The 27,727-nt window shown below is 34.2% G+C and overlaps 1 protein-coding gene across 1 annotated transcript in view; it reads left to right on the top strand.

Annotated features, from left to right (window-relative positions):
* LOC114943195 (muscle-specific protein 300 kDa-like) overlaps nucleotides 1–27,727 on the top strand; it is a 126,039-nt gene that overhangs the window by 43,879 nt on the left and 54,433 nt on the right. The window contains 18 exon segments of the mRNA XM_085489991.1: nucleotides 304–2,551; nucleotides 3,155–4,466; nucleotides 4,585–4,948; nucleotides 5,092–5,700; nucleotides 5,802–6,587; nucleotides 6,971–8,131; nucleotides 8,583–9,068; nucleotides 9,070–9,363; nucleotides 9,458–10,108; nucleotides 10,298–10,899; nucleotides 12,002–12,644; nucleotides 12,919–13,257; nucleotides 13,521–13,826; nucleotides 14,585–14,736; nucleotides 24,128–24,938; nucleotides 25,011–25,169; nucleotides 25,254–25,616; nucleotides 25,724–25,834. Coding sequence (XP_085346117.1) covers nucleotides 304–2,551; nucleotides 3,155–4,466; nucleotides 4,585–4,948; nucleotides 5,092–5,700; nucleotides 5,802–6,587; nucleotides 6,971–8,131; nucleotides 8,583–9,068; nucleotides 9,070–9,363; nucleotides 9,458–10,108; nucleotides 10,298–10,899; nucleotides 12,002–12,644; nucleotides 12,919–13,257; nucleotides 13,521–13,826; nucleotides 14,585–14,736; nucleotides 24,128–24,938; nucleotides 25,011–25,169; nucleotides 25,254–25,616; nucleotides 25,724–25,834 — 11,397 coding nt within the window.

Raw genomic sequence — 27,727 nt, 5'->3', positions numbered from 1 at the left:
TGATATATTGTATAATTTTATTTTTATTTAAAAAATATATATTTTGCTCTCTTAACAAAAATGATTATTATTAATTATACATATTTGATTTAAAAGTGACCAAATTTTGTCATTAATTAATATTATTTATTAAATAAAATTAATATTATTAAAGAGAAAGAAAGTTTCTTCTTCTGTTAACATAATAATCAATGAAGTAGCTAACAATAATATAAAATATGCTAACAATTGTAAGTATGCCAGCCCAACTTTATCTCTCCATTTAAAAATCATATATAATTCTACTTCATAATTCTATTTTAGGAACTCATAAAAAAATGTGAACAAGCGGTCGTAGATCACTCCAACTACTTGGATCGTTACAAGCAATGTTCTGAATGGCTAGCTAGTGCAAGAGCGTGTTATCACTCCACCAGGGAAAATGCCAGTGGTACCCGGCAAGAACTGATCTCGAACGCCGATGCCTTGAAAGAACTCTTATCACATCAGCCTTCATCTACACTTTTGATAAACAGCACGGACGAAGCTGGAGAACGATTGTACCCTACAACTGGCACGGAAGGCCGAGATATTATTCGTCAACAGCTGCTGGATCTTCAGCAAGCCTTCGAAGAACTCTACGACTCGGTTGCTTCCACCGAACGTGAATTGCAAACGAAGATCTCGCAATGGTCAGGTTTCAACAAAAGTAGCGAGGCCTTCGAAGCCTGGCTGAAGATCACGGAGGCTCAGTTAAAGCCGGAAATTGAACTGAAAACCACCTTAGACGAGAAACGCGCCCAACTGCAAATCTACCGCACTATTTTACACGATGCGCAAACGCATCAACAGAATCTGCTAGATCTCCGCGACAAAGCGGATAATTTACCCGATCGCAACGACAGGATCGACCAAACACTGAACAGTTTAATGAACAGGTACAATGTGCTATTAAAACGCGCGGCCAAATTTGTGGAGAGATACGAAGGTATAGTGAGCGATCATCAGCAGTACAGCAAGGTTGTTTTGGACACGCACGAATGGTTAGATGCCACGCATAACGCTATAAATCTCTGGGGTGATGTGGAACTGGAGAGAGTGTCTTTGCACACAAACCTGGATCGTCTGAAAAATCTGTTACACAGCTTGCCGGAAGATGAGCCGCGAATTCAGCAAATCAAGTCTCTGGGTGAGAAAGTCATACCAGGTACTCTGGAATCGGGACAGATAAACATCCGTTCGCAAATCGATTCCTCGCAGCAAGAGTGGCAGGGCCTGATTTCCGCCATTAAGTTCACCATCGAGGCGTTGGAAAGCAAGCTTCAACAATGGAACGAGTTCGAAACATTGAAGGAACGATGCCTGGTATGGATGAGAGATACCGACACGAAGTTACACGCAGTCGATCTCAAGTCTACTTTGGCAGAGAAGAAAACCGAACTCGAGAAACTGCGCGCTCTTCAAGGTGAGGTTCGCGCTAAAGAGCTGGAAATCGACGCTGTTGCCGAACGGGCTCAGCAGCTTCATAAGAACGTTACTTCCCGCACTTCTTATATGTCAGAACTGAGCATTAAATATCAACAGATATCTAATAAAATAAAGGAACTGAATAATCGTTGGCATCAGTATGTCACTACGCATCAAGATTTTGATACTCAATTGGCAGAATGCACTACATGGCTGACAGATATCAAGAATAAATTAGCATACTGCTCCGATTTAAGTGCGTCCTCGCAAAAAGATTTGGAACAAAAGATGCACATCGTGCAAGATTTACTATTGTACAAAGAAAACGGTTTCGCGAAAGTTCAGAGTATCGTTGAATTAGCCCAGGCTGTTCTAGCGAATACAGCTCCGGCTGGTCATCAACCAATCAACGATGCTTTAGCAAAACTTCAGGAACAGTGGAGTGCCTTAGCGTCAAAGATGTTGGAGACAAAAGCGAACTTGGACGACTCCATAAATAAGTGGGCCGGTTTATTGGAGCAAATACAATCTATCAATAACACAGTGGAATATATGCAATCAGCAATTGACGAGATTTCACAGTTTCAAACCACGATGTCGGAGAAGAGAAGTCAATTGGAGCGCATCAAGTTACTCGAGGAAAAGATTCGTTGCGAGAATATCGAGGTTGATGGTCTCAAATGCAAGGTCGCCGAAATAATTGCGAGTAGTCAGCAGAGTTTGGCCGCCTCGCAGGCCCAAGATATACTTAACAAATTCGACGAACTTTTCGAGAAGATCAAGTCCTTGTTGGCCGAACGGGAAGAACAGTATAAAGATTATCGCCTTTACAAAGAAGCTCACGACGATCTCATCGGTTGGCTTAACCGGGCCCGCGAGAAAATACCGTCTATGAAGCAGAAATCACTCAGTGATAAATTAGCGATAGAGAACGCAGTAGCACCACTCGAGAGTTTGTTGAACAAAAAAGCTCAGGGCGAATTGTTGGTGGAGCATCTACAACATACCGGAAAAGTTGCCTGCGCTAGCACTAATTCCGCTGGACAAGAAATCATCAGGAACGAAATACGAGCGCTTACGGAAAGCTTTGAAGGACTGTTTAAAGGTAAAATTATTAAAAATTATTTAAATAATATTTATATTTTTATTAAATAATTATATTGAGAAGACCCCATAAGTACACATTGACTGGTGTCTAGCATGATTGACCAATCAGAGTCCGGATAGTAAGCGTACGTCATTTTGACATCAAATGACGTCAGTTTGCTACTTGGAAGAACACCTAGTGTTTAATTGGTCAATTAGCAATATCCAATCTATTTGGATCTTGTTTAATTATAAATAATAATCCTTAAGGTTGCCAGTAATAATTAATAAAAAACCACTCCTCAGTGTTTAAAGTCGACCAGACTGGCAATAATTTATTATAAATAATTATTTGAAATACAACGTGCAGTCTTGCATTGTTCATCAAAACAAGCGTTAACATTGTCGGTAGTTTGCATAGAAGTTGATTTACTGTTTTAAATTTGATGTACTTGAAAAGGGCTGCAATGACAGCCGAAACGTTGTTGTATTTCAAATAATTATTTATAATAAATTATTGCCAGTCTGGTCGACTTTAAACACTGAGGAGTGGTTTTTTGTTTAATTATATTAACAAATTATATGGATAAAAATATTGATTTAAATTTCTATACTGTTGCAGAAATTCAACAACAAAAGAATCAACTGGAAGCGACTATAAGTCAATGGCGCGACTATAAGGACGAATACGAGAGACTCAGCGATTGGTTGCAACAATTCGACATTCTCATCAAAGCTCAAAAAAATGATCTTCTGCCAAATCTTGAAGAGAAAAGAAAGCAGGTGCAAGAGGTGAAAAAATTGTGCAACGACCTGGCAAAAGGTCAAGAACAAATCGATAAATTTAACAAAACGGCTGCTGATTTACTCTTGTCCCATTTAGACACTTATGTTAACAATCAGCTGCGGCATTTAAATTCACGTTATCAGGTGCAAATGAATCTCGCCAAAGATGTATTGAATAAGGTTGAAACCAATCTGGCTCAGCATCAAGAATACGAGAGCAATCTTGAGAAAGCTCGCGATTGGATCAAGAACGCCAAGCAAATCGTACGTCAAGGAACAGAAGCGGCCTCAAGCAGCAGCCGTGAAGAATTGCAAAGCAGACTTGACAAGATTCAGGAACTGTTGAGAAAACGCGAGGAGGGTCAAAATCTGGTACACCTGACCGTGAATTGCGGCGAGAAGATCATGAGAAACACACGCTCGGACGGTCGCGAAGAGATCAACGCTCAATTGAAAGAGATCCAAAACGATTGGGAGCGATTGGTGAAGAAGATCTCAACCACAAAAGTACATCTTGAGACGAGTCTATTGCAATGGGCGGATTACAGTTCCTCATATTCACAACTGCAACAGTGGATCAACGATCGCGAAACTAAGCTGCAGCAGGTGTGCGAACAGAAAGTCTCCAAAGCTCGAAAGGGTTTGGTCGGATTAAGTTCTTTGGCGATCGGAGAGAGAAAAGCAAATTTACGACAGACGAATAGTATCGTGCAAGATATCGTGGCGTTCGAGCCTATAATTCAATCAGTCGCTACAAAGGCTGAAGATTTGCAACAGGCGACGCCGGCTACGGAGATCTCGATTAAATATGAAACTCTGAGCAAGCAGGCTCAAGAGCTGTATGCGAAGCAGAAGGAGACTGTCGAACAACACCAGGCCTTTATCGACAGCGGCAATGAATTTATTCAATGGATACGGGCAGCCAAAGAGAGACTCGGCAAGTGTTCAGAACCTACAGGAGACAAGGAATCCTTGGCTAGTAAAATTACACAGCTGAAAGTTTTACAAAGTGAATGTTTCGAGGGTCAGAAGAAACTAGAGAAAGCTCTGGAACAAGGTAACGCCGCCTGTCACATTGCCGATGCCGAAGACAAGGAGATAATTGAGGAAGAAGTGGCACTATTGCAAGAAGAATACGATAACTATGTGTAAGTAGTTCGAATTTAATTTTCCTAAAATACATAACAAAAAATTAACACTTATTTTACATTTACGTGTACGTTTATATTTAGAGTATCTTACATATATATTTTTTATTTATTACAGAGATTCATTGAATAACACGAAGAGTTTACTCGAAGTCGGTATAGTAAAGTGGACGGAATACGAGGATCAGTTCTCCGAAGCTACAGAATGGCTTACGCAAACTGAACAATTAGTTAAAACGTTTAATAAGTTACAGGACAGTCTTGAAGAAAAGAAAAACGTTCTCGAACAGTTCCAAGTTCATTTGCAGACATTGTTCGATTGGCAGAAGGAATTAGACCGCTTAAATATGAAAGCTCAAGTTTTATTAGAAACGTGCGCCGATACGAGAATTTCTAATGCTATAACGCAACTCACCACTAAATATAACGCACTGCTGTCTCTCGCTAAGGAAATAATGCGGCGATTGGAATTGCATTACCAGGTAATTATTGCTATTTCTTCTTATCTAATTAATATTTATGAATTTAAATTCTTTCAATTTCAATTTTTTACAATAGTTACACATGTTTTAAATTTATTTTATTTTAATGATATACAAATTATATGAGCATATGAATTATATAGGAGCATCAACAGCACAATACTTTGTATCAAGAATGCCAAGATTGGATTGAACGCACTCGAGATAAGCTGAACGAATGCAAAAGCATTCCTAGCACATTAACCGAGGTTAACAATAAGTTACACACGTGTAAAGCTATACGGCAGTCATTGGAGCAGGGGCAGAACAAATTGCGTTACGCTTTGGAGTTGAAGGAGAAAGTCATCATGAATACAGAACAAAATGGTGCGGCAAAAATTCAAGAAGACACCGAAAACTTGAAGAGCGAATTTGACAAGTTATTGGCCGATGTCGAGGATGTTAGACAAAAATTGTCAGCAAGAACGAGCATGTTGGAGGAGCTTAACAAGACTCACCGACTCATCTCGGATTGGTTAGAAGAAATCGAAGGCAAAATTCAACCAGGAGAAGTATGCAGAAACGATCTTAGCGAGAAACGCGCTCTGTTGGAGAAATATAAGATTTTGCAAAAAGACATTCATAGTTACGGTGAAACGATAGATCACTTGAAGAGTCACCTTAATGAAAACCCCAGCATATCGAAAAGTCCTTACGAATCAACTATCAATAAGTACGACAGTTTGAAGAAACTGATTTCCGAAAAGATTCGCGTAAGTAGAATTTCTTTATAAAACTATAACATGGATAAATATATTCTGTATTATAATAATAAAGTTTTATAATGTAATATTTCATATTTTCATTATTTTAGAACCTGGAGAATCAAGTCAAGGATCATGAAAAGTTCCAACAAGCCTTAAACGAAATAAATGATTGGATACGTCACACAAAGGTCGAGCTTCAACAATATAGCGATACTCACGGCGAAAAAGAACAGATTATTGAACGAGAAAATAAAGTCAATCAGATAATCTCGTCTCTACCAAAAGGCGATACTTTGATCTCGAAGATGTTGGAATTAAGCGATATCGTGATCTCTAAAACGGGCCCCGAAGGCCAAGATTCCATCAAGCAAGACATGAAGCAGACACAAGCGGACTGGAAATCTTTGCAAGCACAATGTCACGATTCGCAACGTACTCTTGCCAACTGCATCTCAAGCTGGTCCCAGTTTACGAACGCGTTGGATGGCATGAAGCGATGGATAGATCACTTTCAGAAGAAGATAATTGAAGAACAAGCCAAAGATAACAATACTCCGGACGATTTAGAACGTTGCAAGCGTTTAATGGAGGAAGCGATTAAACAAAAACCAATCTTGGAAGACTTGAATGACAAATGTGAAGCTTTGTTGGAGATCAGTGCTTGCAGTTGGGCGCGAGATAAGACGGTACAATTGCAATCGGCGTATATGTCCCTTCTAACTGAGGTACAAGGACTTGTCTCGAAGATCGAGAAGAATTTGGCGGATCATACCGAATTCTTGAAAGCCAAAAAGGAGATGGAAGATTGGCTACGCACGGCTTACGGTTCAGTAGAAGATTGCATCGGTGTAGGAGACACGGCTTGGGCAAAGGATAAATTAGAAACCTTAAAGGTAAATTATTTCAAGCAAAACAGTGTATGACATTTTTTAAATATTCTACTTATAAAATAATGTCATACAAATAAATTCACAATTTTTTTTAAATATACAATTGAGTTCAAAAGTTATACATATTAAACCAGTTTTATAAAATCAGATATTATTCGGAACAAAATAAATTTTTACGATATACATATAAAATATATATATATATATATATATATATATATATATAATTTTTTATTCGTGATTAATAGTATATATAGGGTTTGAGCAAATAACCAAACATTTTAAGAAATACTTTACATTACATAACTGATAATAAGTGCTTTCTTTAATTACAATATTTGTTCCAAATTAAATGTGTTATTAATGTATTATAATTTATGCAATAGCTGGTTGCAACACGCGTAACGGAGGGTCAACACCTATTGTCAACGTTGCAGAATGCCTTTACAAAGGCAATTAACATAGCTCTTCCAGAGCAACAGGATCAGTTACGATCTGATATGGCTAATCTACGTTCCAGTTGGGAACAACTGAGCATAGACTTGAATACGATTCAAGCGAAGGTAAAATCAGTTTTGAGTCGCTGGGAGGATCACGCAGACGCTCATAATAGATTTGCAAAATGGTTAGAAGAGAACGAGAGTGTTGTTAAAGGGTTTTCGGACACAAAGGGTGAATTCAGCGAGATGAAAACAATGCTAGAACGATATAAGCACATTCAGGAAGAGGTTGGCAATAGAAAATCCGACTTGGATCACTTGATGGCAGAAGCAACAGAATTATTAGAATGGGCAAAGAACAGCATGGTACTGAATGAAACTAAACAGCTATTAGATCGATGGAAGGCGTTGAGCGATCTTGTCGATGAAAGGAAAAAGCTAATAGAAAATGAAATACAAGAGTATAATGCATATCACACGGCTCTGCAGGAAACGGAGAAATGGCTGTTACAGATCTCCTTCCAATTAATGGCACACAATTCTCTCTATATCACCAACAAAGAACAAACAATGGAACAAATTAAGCAGCACGAAACATTATTAACTGAAATCCAAAAATATCAAGAAGTGTTAGACGAACTCAAGCTAAAGGGACACGGTCAAATAAATCGATACGTTGGTTCGAATCCTTCTATTAGATCAACCATAGAGACACAATTGCAGAACGTGCAGGATAGTTACAATTCTTTGTTGAATACCGCTCTGCAAATTAAGAACAGATTGGCGGAGTCTCTAGCCAAGTTTCAGGAATACGAGAACATTCTGGAAAGTATCATGAAAAACCTGGACACGCATGAAGCGGAAATGAATCAGGAACTGGGAGCTCCGCTAGACAACTTGTCTTCTGCTAAACAAAGTCTCGAGAATGCTCGGACTCTGCATAATAAGCTGCAAGCCGAGAAAACTCGATTAGCCTTAGCAGTGGAAGCTTGCGAAGCTGCGGCAACATGCGTTTCTAGACCTGGAAGTCCTCTCGATGCACCACCTATTCAAGTTCCTGCAAGAGAAGTTGAAGTTAGGACAAGACTCGACGATCTCATCGATCAGGTATGCATTTAAATTTAAATTCTTTGACAGTCAATTTAATACGATTAATAATTAATAATTAAGTAAAAAATTTATTTAAATACAGTCAAAGGATGTTTTGGTTCCAAGATCTTTATATTAGAAATATTTTTTTTTTATTATTTTTTTCATCGTTAAGGGGATTCTAATGTTATTTTGTTTTATTTAACAAAACATGATCATTTTTTGCACCCTTTTTTTTTAATTGGTTGAATAGAATAATAAATGCTTTCCCACAATTAAAGTACATATAAAAACAAAGTCGGAACCTACCAATTTTATGTTAAAAACAAAACGACGTTAGAATTTCCTTAAATCTATAAGGTATATGTTTTTTAATACAACATAAATAAAAAAAAAATTATGCTGTATATTAATTTGTTTCAAATTGTATTTATAAGTTATGATTGTATTTTTATTATAAAATTTCCAGATGCAAACGCACTTAGCGAATGTAATGAAGACTGTAAACGAGCTAGAAGAACAATCACATCAGAAGAAGGCTCTTCGTGCCTGGATCAATCAGCAACGAGCTCTCTGCGCCGAATGGAAATCACGACCGGCAAAATTGCGAGCGGAGGCTGCCCAAGCCGAATTGCAAGCGATGAACGAGTTACTCACCAATGTGGGCGAACGTCGTACTCGTGCATTAACGGAGTTATCGCTTCAAGATAAGGACCAGGATATTGAAGAAGGCTTGAATAAACTAGAGGCCGAGTTAATTGACGCCATCGCAGGGAAGCAAGCGGCACAAGATTTCATTCAGAAATACAGATCGCAAGTGCAGGATATCCAAACGTGGTTGGACAATCTATCGAAAAAGGTCGATGTAATTGAGAAAGGTAGCGGACTGACTATCAATCAAAAAATCTCGAATCTCAAGGACATCACAGCCGAGTTCGAGTCTCAGGGACCGGAGAAAACTGGCAGAGATCAAGAAGCTAGGCGACCAAGTAATGGACTCGGTCAGCAATTTGGACTCTCAGCAAATCGAGGAGCAAATCAAATCAGTGGAGAGACGTTACGCGGATATCAGCAAGAAGCTGCAGAGAAAAGCCCAGATCCTGGATATGACGGTGCAGGGTATTGAAGCAACCAAGCGAGAGATCGAGGAGAATCGCGAATGGATCGAGCAAGAGAAGCAGCAGGTGAAGATGCCTGAGCTGCTTGGCTTCGAGAGCAAGCAGGCAGAAGAAAGAATCCTCGCTCTTAAAGTAAGGAATTTTTAGAACATTTATTTATTACTTTAACTTTACAAAATATTAATTACATGTCTTCAATTAATATGTTTTATTACCTTCTATATAGGCTATGTTGAAAAAAGCGGACGGGAAGCAGTTGGTCATAGATACGCTGGAAAAGAGGGTCGGCAATATGCAAAACGAGTTGGAAACTAGCGAGCAACAACAATTGGAAGCCGATACAAGGACTTTGCGCGCCGAGCAAATTGAGTTATGCACTCTTTTAAGAGAAGAAATATCAGCTGTTAGCGTGGCAGCTGATGCACGTCGTAAATTAGAAGCTAACATTGAACAAGCTCGAAATTGGATAAGGTCCAAAGGCAACGACCTGAAGAAACTTAGCGGATATTTGCCTCTAAGAGCTTCGAAGGTCGAGCAAGATATCATACAACACAGAAGATTAGAAGCGGACATCGACTCTTTTAACGAAGACAATCTTAAAGACATTCTTAAACAAGGGCATAACTTGCTGAAGGATTGCAACGCAGAAAGTCGCGTTAAACTTCAGGCTCTCCTAGACGATCTAAGTAAGGATTACGAGGAATTAAAGAAAGAGGCAAAGGAAAAGCAAGCCTCCTTAGCAGATCTTCTTCAAGGTCGCAAAGCCTTCGAGAATGAATTTGACAAATGTCAACGGTGGGTCAAGGAAGCTGAAGTGGCTACGTCTTCTGAGTTACGACCTTCTAGTCTGGATATTCTTCAAGAACAACTTGCTAAGGTATGATAGGTATATGCACTTTAAACATCCCTAACAACACACATATCCTGAAGACGTTTAGAGAATATTCTGAGGATATTCGAATGTCCTCTGGATATCTTTTGGATATGTTGTGCTATTAGGAATAGGAATAATTTGTTTTCAAATTGTTTCATAAAATCATAATTAAGGATTTCTCTTTCTTTCCAGTATAATCGATTGAAGAAAGAGGCGCAAGAATATGGCGACGACATAGAAAAGATAAACCAACAAGGAAAATCAATCTTGCCAACCGTGAGTGACGCGGATAAACAGGAACTGAGCGAGCAATTGAAAAACATGAAGGAGGCTCACGGACGAGTGGCAAATGTAATAAACGATAGAGCGATCGCGCTCCAAAAGAGTATAAGTGAAGCTGAGGAAGCTGCCGCGCGAGTAGCTGAGGCAATTCAGTTTATGACGGATATTCAGAAAGAGCTGCACGAACTGAACAAGCCCATAGGTGCTCGTATAGAAGACGTGGAAGGAATGTTAACTGCTTACGAAAAAATTCTCGACGACCTCAAGGCAAACAAAGCCAAATTGTTCGATCTTCAATCCACTAACGTTGGAGATCTACATGGCGTGTTGGCTCAACAGGATGATCTAATAAGAGCTCTCGAAGCACAAATAGCAAAACTTCGTCAATTGTTACTACTGCGACAGCAATTTATTGCCTTAATCGCAGAGATTACTACCTTTATTGCCAAATATACCGAAATTATTCGTGATATCGAGAAATCCGGACAAACGACAGAGGAGAAGATTAAAAGGTAATTATTGATCAGATGTAAATCAAATATAGAATCAGTGGGCAGTGTTGTACTTAGATGACTTTAAAATTAGCTACATGAAGGTGGGATGAAAATATATAAATTCATCTTAGATAAGATAAAGATGATTTTGTTTCAAATATATCTAGATAAAAGATAAAATTATATAGCGATTCATCTAGATAACTTACAGATAATATTATTTTTAAGACCGCTTATATAAACACGATTTTAAAAAAAATGTTAATTATAAAAGAGATATAAAAATATATTCATACTTTTATTTCTAAGTTTTTATCGCTTGCTGCTTAAGTTCTACTTAAGTGCTATGACTCTAAATTATCTGAGATTCTTCATTATTCGAGATTTAGATAATAATTCTAGATAATTTAAAAGTAACACTTTTTACATCTAAGATGCAGAAATAAACAATACAAATTTGTGTTATCTCTATAACAATAAAATAGCAAAATTTTATCTAGATGATCATCTATATAATTTTATTTAGATGACAACAAACACTGGATGTGAGCAACATTTAAAATTAAATTATTTAATTAAGAGTTTAACTAGGCTCTGTAATATATAAATATAAATTTAACATATATAAGATAGGCAATAAGAGCCAAATCGCGGATGACAGTGCGTTATTCTAAACGAAACTAAATTTTTTCGTTAGAATTAAATACCTGTGCACAAGGCACCAAATTTTTACTTGGACACGGCCAAGATATAAAATTGGAATAATCTCTACAAGAGATTTTTAATTCCATAATTCCCGATTCTGCGACTTTCGGATCTATATTTTTCTCTCGCACTTTATTTCTTTAGGGGGAATAGGGGATACATGGAATTAAAAATCTCTTGTAGAGATTATTCCAATTTTATATCTTGGCCGTGTCCAAGTAAAAATTTGGTGCCTTGTGCACAGGTATTTAATTCTAACGAAAAAATTTAGTTTCGTTTAGAATAACGCACTGTCATCCGCGATTTGGCTCTTATTGCCTATCTTATATATGTTAAATTTATATTTATAAATTATTTAAACTTTTTATTAATAATAATTATTTACAAAACAATAATAAGTTTATGAATTTAACAGATATGACGACGCTATACTAAAGATTCAGGAATGCGAAGCGACTCTTGCAAGCGCGACGGACAAAGGACAACAGATAGCGGCGGAAGGTTCAGCTGTGGACAGAAACAACGTGACGGAACAGCTTCAGTCATTGAAGCAACAATTACAGGCCCTTCGAAGAGCAGTGGAGACGCAAAGAGAACAACACGAATTGGCGGCAGCCGAACATAGAAAACTCGCTGATGAGTTGGCCGACATTCTCGACTGGTTTGAGAGTAAGGAGAAGGAAGTCAAGTCCAGGCCGCTTCTGGCGAGGGATTCAACCAGCGTCGAGGCCGAACTGAAGAAACACCACTCCCTTTGTGCCGACGTGAACGAGTATCTCGATAAGATTAGAAATTTGAAGCAATCGGTTCGACATGAGGAAGGAATGCCTGGATCCTTGAAGGAGATGCTGAGCGAAGCGATGTCCCTGTTGACGTCCTTACCGCGAGAAATGGAAGAACGGGGACATTATCTCGAGAATAATCTGCAGATGAGATTGGATTACGCCGTTCTTACCGATAAGCTTCATAATTGGGCTCGCGAGGCTGAAATTCGGCTAGAGAGTAACAAGGAGGGTCTCGACTTTGAAAACATTCTTAACGATCTGGAGGAGCATAAGGTGAGCAATTTTTTTCACTTTATCTTCTCTTCTTTTTTAATCGTTGGGACTATTTATTATATAAATTATAAATTATAATATTTTTATTTGATAGTGTGTACATTCGTGAATTTTATATGCACGTTAATTATTTATGTAATAAAATATTTTAGTGTTTTACTTGAAAAGAGTCACAATCACATGGTCGAAACGTCGTGAAGCTGAATAAATTATCTATTCGCTAGTTTGGTCGATTATTTTCTACAACTCCTTTTATTATATGTTACTCTTTTAGATATACTTCAGAACCGAATCTTCGATACGCGAGCTGGTTTCGCAGCAAATTCAACAAGCGGCGGATAAAATCTGGCCTTCTTTGGACAGTTACGAGCAAGAGGAGCTGAGTGCTCAGCAACAACAGCACACTCAATTGTTGAAGAACACTCTCAATACGGCTAAATCGCAACGTTCACAGTTGGAACAAGGCGCAGAGATATGGAGAGATTATACGCAGAGCCTGGAACGCGTTCGTTCTGTTATTAGTAGAACCAGATTCACGGATGAACCCGTCACCACATTAGCTGGATTACAATTCAATATTCAGAAAATCACTCATGTCCTCAATGACATTCAGGTACGTCAAAAAATAGCAGAATACAAAAAATTATTTTCCTTGTTTTTTATACCAAATTTTAAAAAATTGTGTTGAATTTTTTTATTAAGCATTAAATTAAATTTATATTAAATTCATATTTAAATCTAAAAATATTTCACAAATGTTATATTAAATTATTTTTATACACGATATGTTTATTTAAAAAAAAACAAAATCATAGATTATATTGAATAATATATTTGATTAACTATTTTTAATGCTTTCCTTATATTTTTTTATAGAATCAACAATTTGAGTTGGATCTTTTGAACGAACGTGGCCAAGAGGTTCTTCAACTCGCAGACACCAATAATAAAAAAACAATAGAAACCCAGCTTTCGGAGATCAATACAGAATGGCAGGAATTAGTTTCAGGATTTGAAGGACGTAGAAATGCCCTCGATGCTCTTTCACAGCATTGGGAAAATTTGGAAGCGCAATGGACTCTTATCGAAACGAAATTAACCGCGATCGAAGAAAAGAACAAACTTATAGATACAGTGATACGATCAAAGCAGCACCTGCAGGATACCATTAAAGCATTGGAAGTAAGTATAAATGCTTCATATATTATAATTAATTATAATTTTACTTAAAAAAAGGGAAAGAAACTCGCTATTTCACATTATAATAATAAATATCATTACTATACATATATATTATTACAATAATAAATATAATTGTCATTAAAATTGTTTATCGCGTCAGAATAATTAAGTTCTATAAACTTCAATTGATTACATAAAGAATAATAATAGCTAAAAATATAAAAAGTTCAGGTGAAGCGTGTTCTAGTTATTATTATATTATGCAGAGATATAAAACTGCTTGCAATAATATGTACGTCACGCAAGGCATATTTTTGATCCTTTAAATGTTATACATACACACTCATACATATACACATTTTATGTGAATACTTATCGATTTACCGTGCGCCGACACGGCACAGATATACAATTAGTTCTATCTTTCTCTCTTCCCGGTGCACCCTTTATAAATGCCAAACGTGTCAGACTAGCACAGCCAGGCACCACAGGTGCTCGGCCCTCCAAAACTATCTATTTTAGTCGCTCACGAATTATCAAATGGTGAACGTTCCGTGGAGAATCGACATAACATTTTTATTCCTATAGAAATATTTATTTTTACAAATATACATATTTTTTATCACAAATTGCTGCAATTTAAAATTTATAACGCGCTTGTGAAATAAAAATATTTAAAAAACTGCTTCTCGGACACGGACGTACAAATTGTCGTCGATAATGACAATTAACAAACTTTCTGATCTTGTTGTGAACAGGAACTCGTAATGGAAACTGAAAAACTTAAACCGACAACGGAAGAAGTGAAAAGCTTAGCAGAAACTGTGCTCGCGTATCTCACAGCGTTTTCAGAAGAATCAGCACGAAATCTCGAGGAACGCCTCGAGAAATTGCAGAAATTCACCGCATCGTGAGTTCAAATATATCTTTTTATTTTGTTTTTATAAATATCTGTTCTTTATGGACCTCAGCACCATCTCATATTTTATTGGTCAATGTCAGTCGATGAGATCGTTCAACATTATTTTAAATGACAATTTAAGTATCGACATAATTTTAATAAGTTATGATACGAAATAATATAATTTTAACATTTAATATTTATTTATTTTTAATATTTATTTTTTTTAATATTTGTGTTAGAATAATATTTTTATTCTGAGATATATATATATATATATATATATATATATATTCTGCCTCCTCTCTTCTATTTGTATTTCATTTTATAATATAATACATTAAAAATATAATACTGAATTTACAAAATTACTTTACAAAGTACTTTCAAATATTATTATTTTTCTTTCCCAATATTACATCATAATTTTCAGAATAAAATATGGGATAATAAAATATATATTCTATTAAATATCCAGAATATAAACTTAATTTTTAAATTTTATAATTTAAACTTAATTTTTGTTTAGAAAATTTTACATTACATTTGTATCATTATTACAATTCGTAATTTTATATTAGTTTATACATTAATAGATTTAAATTACTTTATGATCTTTGATGACTGGCAGTGGTGCTATAAAGGTTCTTTTATATATATATATATATATATATATATATATATATATATATATATATATACATATATATATATATATATATATATACATATATATATATATATATATATATATATATATATGAGCAGATTGGCATGTGCATGCATAAATGTTTGCATTTGAGGCTTCTGCTTAATATACACTTTCTTTTTTCTTTATATATCCATTTCTATTTCAGCAATTCTATATGGCATCTTTATATTTTTAGTGATTATCAGTATTTATAATATTTCATTCACAGGTGATCTCTTCGTTTTAATGATATATTATATATTATATCATTTTAGTCGTATATATATATATAATATTTAAAAATAATAATCAAAATAATGGAATCACATAACAGCGCATCTCCAAAATAACGCGCGCAATATCCCTTCCATAAGTTGTAAACATATGTTAGTAATGGGGGATGAGATATCGCGGTTTAACCGCACAATAACGCATATTTATCTTCTGACGATATACTGCATAATGTGACAAAACGTCACGACCCTGAATTTCACAAAGTGAAGTAGGGGAATCTTATTATTGCGTTCAAAGCCCCGAATAGCGCTTAAGAGATTCCATTGTATACAGGTCATGTAAATGTATGTGTATGAATATACAACACATACATATATACATGTATGTGTATATAACTATACATATCGTATATGCATAATAATATGTTTTTTTAATTTGGACATTGCACATTTAAAGAAAGATTTTATGTATATATAGTTCTATAGAAAAATTTAAAAAATTGCATTTTTCTTCATAAATGAAAATACACAAACCGCAACTATATATATTGAAGTTTTTGACAAAATTTTCCAAGAATATTATTTTATCTCGCATTCACTTTAAATTTAGATAATTAAATAATTTAAATAATTATTAAAAAACATGGTCATAAATAATTAATTTCTTTAGTCACAAAATTAATAGTCATTTCATCAATTAATTAAAAACTTAAAAAATACAATATAAATTTTAAATTCTAATATAATTATTTTAGAATAAACCGTATAAATTGTAGTAACAATGATTGTTTTAAAAAGTCATAAATAAGTTATAATACTTAAAAAAAATAATAGCTTTTTTCTTTTTTCTTTTTCTTCTTCTTTTTCTTCTTACTCTTCTTTTTCTTCTTCTTCTTCTTACTATACTTTTTATTCTCTTCTTTATCTTCTTTTTCTTCTTCTTATTCTTCTTTTTTTCTCTTACACTTTTTTTCTTATTTTTCTTCATCTTCTTGCGCTTCTTCTTTTTATTCTTCTTCATCTTCTTACTCTTCTTCTTTTTCTTCGACTTGGTCCTATACATGGAAGAATAATAGAGGAACAATTTCGTGAAAACTATTAAGGCAGATTTAAATTTTCAACTGACTCATATTAATTAACTTTTAATATCGCGAAAGTTAAATCACAAATCTCGCTATTTAATCGAAATCGCCAATATTCATTGATCCATTGTCGCTTCATTACACATCGCATTATGTCACCATCAAATTCATCGTATGACGTAATACGATGATGTTACAAGCCGTGTAACACACTCGATATAGGAAGGTCATAGTCGAGGAAGGTCGTATGCATTCCCAAAGGAAATTGTGTGCGTATCCACGGCCCCTCTACCATACTTTTTTCATATCGTCTGGTGTATCAATTTATCCAGTCATATTCGCGCCGGCATCCACGATACGTCGCGCAAGCGATGCTAACAATTGCATCTTTCGTTACCGGCGTCTCATCGATGCCGATCGGGCGTTTAAATGCTGACATATTCGAAGCGGACAACGCATGCAACGTGCATGTTGATGTTTTGCCAATTGACGAATCGCGCCGTCAACGTATAACATTTTCGTAGCATTCATTACATACATATATATGTGACCTCACGTGTATCGCCTACTGTCAATGTGCGAGTGGCATAATTTTTGTTTGCACGCGAAACAGAGCTCGCGAATAAGAAACTGACAGAAATGAACTTACATCTTGGGAGACCCGGTACTTGCAGAATTACTATTGTTTACATTAACTATCAAAAAGAAGAAAGAGAGAAGGAAGAGAAAGAGACGATTATGTAAAAATAAATATGCAAAACGAAATATATTTTCATGATATCGACAAATGACGTATGAGAGATAAATTGAGAATGATTTATAATTGTGCAAAGTAAGATAAAAATTAAGTTTTATTATTTTATACTTTAATGAGAAAAAATATTTAGTATTTTAAAATTAAATTTTTGAGTACAAGTCCTATTTAAAATTCTGATCAAAATTTTTCCTACTTCCATTATTGATGAATAATTAAGTCATTTATAGAACTCTCATTATGTATTTTATTATGTAATTGGTGTATGCACTATAAAATGTTATATAGATAGAAATTGATTGAAAAAATCATACATATATACTTATTAACTATCATTGTAAAGTAATTTGTCATCAATATACACACAGTTCGCTGGCCGATTACAGGATGCGTCTGATGCCAATCAAACGCGCTAAATATAAGTATGATGCTCGACAAAATCAAACTTTGCTTCTAAATGGTGTATTATAACACACCGCGTAATATATACAATGATATATCTACACTTATATAATAGAATGTGCCATAATAGACTGATAAATTTTGTTCGCATTAGTGCGTAATAAAAATTTTTATATTAATAATACATATATACATGTACAGAGTTATTTTTTAATAATTAAAATAAGCTGTAATTATTTTTACAGATAAAAATAGTAGAAAAAATGTTACACTCTTCAATGTAATTTATTTAATATGATTACATGTTTTTCAAGGATGCATCGATACATTTACAAGATGCAATTGCACTATTTTTTTTAAATGCAATCATAGAATTCTGTTTATATAAATTTATTCATTATAGTACTTTTTTATACTATTCTTCTTATTATTTATTGTAAGTATTAATTTACTAAATATTAAAAAGATAATCAATATGTTATTAAATATTTCTCATGTTGCTTTTGTAACATCAAATGCTAAAATGTATCATTATCATGCTAATCTAAACATTTTTAATATGTTTTGTAAAATGTTTATATAACATTGTCAAGCTACTTGATTACATTACTTATACAGACTACTTCTTTTATTAATGAAAATCTCTTAATTATTTTCATAAAGTTTTGAAAAAGCCAGATTTTTTCCAAAAACAAAAATTAGTTAAAATTAGTTGTTGAAATGTAACTTTTAAACAGCTTAACAATATAATTTTCAAAAATATTTAACAATGTAAAAAAATGTTTAGAATATTATGATACATTTGAACACTTGATATAATAACGAGAGAAGTAAAATCTAATAACGTCATAAAAATATTTTTTTGGTTTTAGCTTAATATTTTTATAAGTAGAATAATAAAACAAAACAATTTTCCATAATTACATTTTAAAAAATAGTTTATGCGTCCGTGCATCTTTAGAAAAAAAGTAACAAAGACGATAAATTATATTGGACAGTGCAATATTTTTCTGTATTTTTTTTATATATTTCTGCCTGATAAAAAGCTATAATTTATTCCAATTATAATTTATTCCAAATAGCATTTGGTTCTCTATGTGAAGTTATTTGTACTTGCTTATCTCTGTACAAATGTTTACACATATTGATAGTTCTATCATGTTTGTAAATATTAATCATTTTCAATCATAACTATTCAATAGATATTTTGTAATCAATTTCTCACACATGTATATACATTAAATCGTGCATTCAATTTATAATCGATCGAAACGTAACATCGAAACATAATCAATTATAAAATCATACTATTTATAAATCCTGAAAAAATAAATTTGATAATTATTTTTGCTTTGTGTAATAAAAATTTATTTAAATCCCACTGTTTTTATCAAATTGTAAAACAACTTGTAAAACATTCTATTTATATTAATTTATTTAGAATATTTGTAGATATATTCATATCTCTCTTTCAGAGATATATTTAAAATAAAAAACATATTAAAACATATTTTTAATAAAAATTAATAAATTTTCTTTATACATTATAAACAGAAAACAGAAAAAATAATCTATTTAATAATCTATAAGAGATTATATATAAAATTATTTATATTACAAAAATAAGTCCCATAGAAAATGTATAACTTATATACATTGTATGCTAATTTTTATTATAAATACATTTTTTTATATAAGAGTTTTAACAAGGCTCTGTAATATAAATATAAATTTAACGTATAAGACGGGCAACAAGAGCCAAATCGCGGATGACAATGCGTTATCCTAACGAAACTAAATAATTTTTCGTTAGAATTAAATACCGGTGCACAAGGCACCAAATTTTTACTTGGACACGGCCAAGATTTTAAATATGAAATAATCTCATATTTTGAGATTTAATTTCAATACCCCTTTAACCCCCCTACGGAAAATAAATAAATGAATGCAAGAGAAAAATATAGATCCGATAATCGCTGAATCGGGAATCGAACCCGAGACCTTTCGCTTGCCGGGCGACTGCTCTTCCAGCTGAGCTATTCAGATCCTTTCGATTCTATACTTTTCTCTGTTATATATATTAATGTTGGTAAACAAACGCATTTTTTAAGCCAGCGTGTATCAAATATAAGAGTTTTAACAAGGCTCTGTAATATAAATATAAATTTAACGTATAAGACGGGCAACAAGAGCCAAATCGCGGATGACAATGCGTTATCCTAACGAAACTAAATAATTTTTCGTTAGAATTAAATACCGGTGCACAAGGCACCAAATTTTTACTTGGACACGGCCAAGATTTTAAATATGAAATAATCTCATATTTTGAGATTTAATTTCAATACCCCTTTAACCCCCCTACGGAAAATAAATAAATGAATGCAAGAGAAAAATATAGATCCGAAAATCGCTGAATCGGGAATCGAACCCGAGACCTTTCGCTTGCCGGGCGACTGCTCTTCCAGCTGAGCTATTCAGATCCTTTCGATTCTATACTTTTCTCTGTTATATATATTAATGTTGGTAAACAAACGCATTTTTTAAGCCAGCGTGTATCAAATATAAGAGTTTTAACAAGGCTCTGTAATATAAATATAAATTTAACGTATAAGACGGGCAACAAGAGCCAAATCGCGGATGACAATGCGTTATCCTAACGAAACTAAATAATTTTTCGTTAGAATTAAATACCGGTGCACAAGGCACCAAATTTTTACTTGGACACGGCCAAGATTTTAAATATGAAATAATCTCATATTTTGAGATTTAATTTCAATACCCCTTTAACCCCCCTACGGAAAATAAATAAATGAATGCAAGAGAAAAATATAGATCCGAAAATCGCTGAATCGGGAATCGAACCCGAGACCTTTCGCTTGCCGGGCGACTGCTATGACGAAATGATACATTTAGTTTCGTCTCTATCTTCTTAACGCTTAGTGACTAAGATTCTTGCGAACAGTTAACATCTATTTAATATGTGCTTACTTCTGTCAGTCTTGCATTGTTCATCAAAACAAGCGTTAACATTGTCGGTAGTTTGCATAGAAGTTGATTTACTGTTTTAAATTTGATGTACTTGAAAAGGGCTGCAATGACAGCCGAAACGTTGTTGTATTTCAAATAATTATTTATAATAAATTATTGCCAGTCTGGTCGACTTTAAACATTGAGGAGTGGTTTTTTAAAAATTAATAAATTTTTTTACAACATATAAATCAAGATAAAAAAGTATAAATAAAAAATATAAAAATATAAAACACACAAAGATATTTAATATAAAATTATTAAAAATTCCTAAAATAATTATTAAAAAAAGTATTAAATTTTTATTATTAAAAAAAATGATAAAAAAATCGATTGTCGGAAGAAATAAACCAAGAAATTTATTCCATGCAACAATCGATTTTATTACATTTTTTAATAATTAGTTTCTATTAAATCATCATTAACAAATCGATTTAAATCTGTAAAAGTCTCGTTACATGGCATGTCATTATTTTTTATTGCTCAAAATTATTTCACACAATCTCCTAAATCTTTATCGGTTTCGCATCTTTGGCCGATTATTCTTAGGATGTCGTTCTTGGCTACTTGAGCTGGTCTTAAGGCCAGGCCGCATGCGTCGCGGCGCCTCGCCAACGCGTCTCGACGGAGAGAAGCCTAGCTTCAGCGACTATAATCCTTCCAATATAACGTTTCGAACTACGAACGCTGCTGTTTAGCTTGATAGTGCCGCGCCATATTGTTGTCCGAATAAACGCGAGAACAAGAACGAGGATTATTAAAAAAAAAGATAAGCGAAAAAAAGAGAGAAGAAAGTGAGAAGTTTGCGCGTTCAGTTCGCCATTGATTATAAAAAATGCGAGTATCGCACATGGATACATAGGTACACATTGCTAACACGTGAAATAGAGAGATTTAAGAGTGATTTTATTCAAATGTTATCGTTGAAGAGAAATTTTTATTACATATGACGATCAATGAAATATCATAAAATCGCGTAATTTAAATCGAGATTGATTGCGCGATGGATCGAAATCGTTGTGAATTATACTGCGAAATCCAATATAAATGACAAATTATCATTTGGCATTCGATACATAGCGCTGGAAATAGATCATCATCGTATGCGAATGTTGATACTTTTGAGAAGAAAATTTGTTAATTATTTAATCCGGCTATTGTGGCACACAATACGCAATACTTCATTACTTTAATTTTTCTCGATTTAGAGAATTTTAATTATTGTGCAGATAAAATGATATAAAATTGTTACTCAAAATTCGAACAGTTTCTCGTGTAAAGGATCCACGTGCTTTTTATATTACGGAAATAAAATTATTATTGTATTTGCAAAATTGCATCTATATCGATGATCACATCTATTTAATTTGGTATGATGATGTCATCATAAGAAAAAATCTACAAAAAAAGTTGTGCGCAAAAATCAATATTAACATCGAGAAAGTGATTACATATTTCAGATTTCAGGACAAAAATCAACAAGGATTATTATGTATTAGCAGCATTTATTATGATAATTATATATTAAATATTAATTAAGAGATTATGATGTAACGCGCGATCGTAATAAATTAATAAATCAATCTTCAGCAAAAGTAGATTAGGAAAAAATAAAATAAAAAAACAATAAATTTTAAAGCTATAATTTTGCATAAGTCTTCCGACAAACAAAAGTATATATATTGCAATCGTTAAAAAATTAATCATGTTGGCGTTAATTGATCGAAGTTATAAATTTTTTTTCGAAAGGACGATGACAGCATACAAATTCTTAACAGATGAGATCAACATTTAAATTATTTATGACTTATGTAGTAGTTAACATAAAGATTATATACTATCACTATTTCTATGTTTTGAAAAAAGAACAAAAAAATAAGAAATTTTTTTGTATAGCAGATAATATTTAAAAAATTGCATTTATCTTATAATTAGCTTTACAAGAATCGACGATATTTTATTTGTAATTTCCGATATTTTTTTATTGATTTTTTAATTAATCTTTCTGATAATTTATTCAATCAAAAATGATTTTTAAACAAATAATATCCAAAAAATAATTACATTTCGCTTCGAGACGCGTTGATTATTATTATTATTTTTGTTTGATATTGAATAAAAAATAATAGAATTTGTGAAGAAATTCTCTGGAGAAATTGCGTGCAGCATCTTCGAATAGTATCTTTCTCGTAGTGTTGCATAGTTAGCTAGTTTCCCGTTGGTACATACTTTCTTTATCTACTTTTAGCCAAGGCTGCCCCAACTCTGCGACTTCGCCTGGGATCGGGCCAGACGAAAACACAGCGACACGCGCGCATTTCCGATTCTAAATCCGTCTCACCTAGCCGCAAATAATTGCTCTTAAAGCTCATCTTCGTGACATCTTTTTTACGCAAATCTTTAATGTAACACATTTACCCCTCCAATTTGTTAACAATGAAAATTATTTTTAAAATTACTATACACTACATCACACTTAATTTTCACAAATAATCTAATAATTTTTATTAAAAACTCATTAATTTTTTATAAATAATGATATCCAATATTTACTGTTATCTAAGTAAAATTATATAGATAATCATTTAAATGAAATTTGGCATTATCTTATCTTTATATAGAGATAATAAAAATATGTATTAGCTATATCTGCGTCTTAGATGAAAATAAGTGTTATCTAGAATAATGTTCAGATAATTTAGTTTAAAATCATAGCACAATATAAATATATTTTTATACCTTTTTTATAATATACATTTTTTTATAACTATGTTTTCATAAGCGGTCTTAAAAATAATATTATCTGAAAGTTATCTAAATAAATCATTATATAATTTTATCTTTTATCTTATCTTGATATATTTAAATTCAAAATTACCTTCATCTTAGCTAAGATAATTTTTTATCTCATCTTTATCTAGTTAATTTTCAAATAATCTAAGCGTAACATTCTTCACATTTATTCTTTCTATCAGGAAAAGTATTATGGAAATAAATATTTTAGTCTCAAAAAGATATAGTTTTATTTAAATAATAAAACTCTATCTTGAAAATCTTCCTTTAAACGTCCAATTGTATTGATTTATATTATTATGCATTCAACGTGCTTATATGATAAAAGTATAGTTTTAAGAGCCGCTTCTTCAATATTTCTGCAAGAGGCCTTTTACGCCATTCACCCAACAAATCACTGCTTGAATCGTCCTTTCAGACTCGTTGACTCGCTTCGTGACAAGTCCGAAAAGGCGAGCAAAGATTTGGAATCGTTCACCAACATCGAGCGTGAGATCGAGCGTTTGCGAAAACGTTTGAACGAGGCGCGCGAAAGCGCCTCGAATTTTTACGTTTACGGCACCGATCAAGACGCGATTGAGGCTGAACTAGGCGAGTTGCATTCGCAAGTCGAGGACTTCGTCGACACCGCGAAGAAGTTCTCGGGAAGCATTAAGGCGCGGTACCAAGCTAGCCAGCAGCTGGTACCGAGCGACATAACCCAGCATCTGACTGCACTCGAGCTTTGCGCCGAGGCGACAGCGCAGACGATGGAGGAGAAGCAGAGAGAGCAGAAACGCGCCAGGACCACCAGGTCGGACTATCTCGCCGACGTGGACGAGGTGCAGGCGTGGATCCAGCAGGCTGAACTCAAAGTGCAAAATAGATCGATCGAGCCGGCCGTCCTCAGGGAGCATCTGAGACAGATACAGAATGAGCTGGGTACGATTAGCGACAAGCTCGAACGACTGACGAGAAACGGGCAGACCATCGTCAAGAACACGAGGGACGACGCGGAGAAGGAGCTGATCAACAACACAATCGGCAATCTCACCGAACAGTTGGCACAGATCAGAAGCTGGCTGGAGGAGAAGAAACAAATGGTGGGCGACACCCTGGACGCCTGGCAGAGGTTCTTGACTCTTTACGAGGAGGTGAAGGCGTGGACGGAGGAGAAGAAACAGTTTCTAGTCGAGCCGCTCAAGCTCAGCACTCTTGTGCAATCCAGGCAAAGACTGCACGAATACTCGGTACGTGAAGAAACAGCCACTTTTTGCGTCCTAGGACAAGATATTCAGCTGACACTCATCTTCATTTTGTAGACGGCGGTCAAGAGCTGCAAGCAGGTGAATAAGAATCTTAGCGATATGGGCAGAGAATTAGAAAATATTGGTCAGGTAACCAGCGTAGGCGATTTGCCCGAAAAGCTGACTGAGGCGGAAGAGGGCAAAGTACAGGTTGAGGGTCAGCTATTGGAAAGGGTTAGTAAACAGCGCTCTCTTAAACTATAATAATTTAAACAATTGTCAATTAAATTAGTTAAACCGAAAGTCCCCGTATTGCAGAATGCATTGCTGCAAGAGGCCAGTGAGGAATGGGAGCAATGTGAGCGGAAGATGAAGGATGCGCGAAATTGGATGGAGAAGACCAGGCAGACATTGGAGTCGCCCCAGAACAAGAAGAAATCGTTACGCGATCAACACGCGATCCGCGAGAAAATGCTTAGCGACATCGCGATCCAAAAGACAAAGATCACAATCTCGGTAGAAAAACTCGAGGTGCACTTTAGGTCTGGGATCGGAGGCGATAATCGAGTAAGAAATTCCGCCGACGATTTGATCGCCGAACTCAACGCTCTTCACAACACCGTCAAAGAACAAACGAGTGCCCTGGAAGTCTGTTTAGCCCAGATAGATCAATATCAACAGGTTAGGAATGGGGAAAAGGGTCAATCGATCTTTGTTTTGCCCTGAGACCACTGATCATTCTCTTTTTCTCTGTTTCGCGTGCGAAAGATTGTCTTGTTTCGTTTCAGGAAATCCAGCAATTGAGACAATGTATCGTGCAAACGGAGCAACAGCTGAGAACAGTGCTCAGCCCAACATATATGACGAGCGATCGAGAAAAGGCTTTCCAAGAGCAACAGGTAGGCAACCTTTCTTTCAATTACTTGCACAAATGCGCTATAGCAGCAGTTAATTTTGCACTTAATGACATTTCCGATACCAACTCGAAACCACCACCAGGAAAACGCGTTCCTTTATTATAGCTCTTTGCATTATTGTACACGCTATTGTCAGAGGTATTCTCTGCATTTTCACGTGCGCGGTTAGGCAAATTTGTTTTTATTTAAAAATAGTAATAGCACAACCAGAATGCACAGTAATTACTAACTAACCGTCGATCGAGCCACTAACCACTACTATAATTGCATCAACTAGAACAAATTTCCGAGTTATTTGCCATTTTATCTTATTAAATAGACAGAAATCTGTGTTTCGGGATATATTTTGATAAATTCAGAATCAGAATAAATTCCATAAATTTAATGATAAAAAGAATATTATTTGATCTTTTTTTCAATGCAAAATTAAACAAAAAATGGCCAATAACTATATGTGTAAACAACTACCAGCGAAAACATTTAGATGAAACATTTTCATCAAATTACAATTGAGTAATTGAAATCATTGAAATAACAATTAATTTGTATGAAAATGTTTCTGATATATGTATATTATATCCATCTTCCCTATCCTACTTTTCTTATGTACATATCTTATTTTTGTCCTCAAAACTTTATAAAGAATCACTAAATAAATCAACATTATTTTATTCGTTAATCCATTTTCTCTTGCTATTTGCGCTACATTAAATTTTAAGTAAATTACTAACATAACGCATACACAAAATTTTCTAAATTTTTAGTTTAAATTTTTATAACTAATCCTACAGATAACTTATATCACCTACTATATATATATATATATATATATATATAATATTTTCTTAATTTGCCTATCCTATGCTTTTTATAATGAACAATGTAAAAATGGGAAATTGATTATTCTCTCTCTCCTTTATATGATAATAATTCTTACTTATTAGCAAATTAGAAATTAAATCATGAAAATTTTTGGTTTTACGTGTTCATCATGGTGGTACATTATTTACGAGGTATTGGTTGGTATCATGTTCTAACTATTTTGTTTCGTTACTTTCTTTCTCACGTTTATGTATACACATAATCCACTTCACAGACGTACGTACCTTAATTCCTGAACTTACTTAAACTTGTATCATTGTTCTGAAGGAGATTACTTGATTTTGCTTGTTTTTCCTGTGTTTCTTTTTCTGGGGTTTTTATTATTTTACTTAATATAAATATACTCTCTCTATAATAAGTTTTACTTCATCACACACGCGTATACTACTATTTTAGTACATATATTCGTTCTCACATGTATATATATATATATATATATATATATATGTGTGTGTGTGTGTGTGTGTGTGTGTGTGTACATACACAGGCGCGCGCGCGTGTGTATCTCTTTTGTTTGTGCGCGTATATAAATAAGCAACGTAAATAGCAATCACGCACATACGCCACTTAGGAAGAAAGACCGCAGCAAAGCGCGAAGTATTATCGCACATTCACGTAAAATGTGTTATGCACTGTTCGCATATATACACACATTCCTTGCGTAATCTTTGGACCTTAATCGAACCTAGAAAAGAGCATTTAAGAGTCACACAAAAATCAAGTGACCTCCGAATGTTAAGAAGCGTGTCGAGATCATGCGAGACACACACAGACAGAATGTCCAAGCCTTTTATTCTTGCGATTTATATTGGATTTTGTTTATTATTATTTCGTTACTCATATTTTACCAGTTATTTCATTTATGAATTTTTCTTTGCTATACTTCCTAATCCTCTACACCTGTCGCTACTTTATCTGTCACTATCACATCCTTTTATCTCACCACCTTTTCGTTATCGTATTTCGCCTCTCTTGTTCATTGTCTATGTCGTC

Source organism: Nylanderia fulva, unplaced genomic scaffold (assembly GCF_048542155.1).
Source record: "Nylanderia fulva isolate GAGA-0341 unplaced genomic scaffold, ASM4854215v1 Scaffold93, whole genome shotgun sequence".
Lineage (NCBI taxonomy): Eukaryota > Metazoa > Arthropoda > Insecta > Hymenoptera > Formicidae > Nylanderia > Nylanderia fulva.
This window is presented reverse-complemented; position numbering and strand designations above follow the sequence as displayed.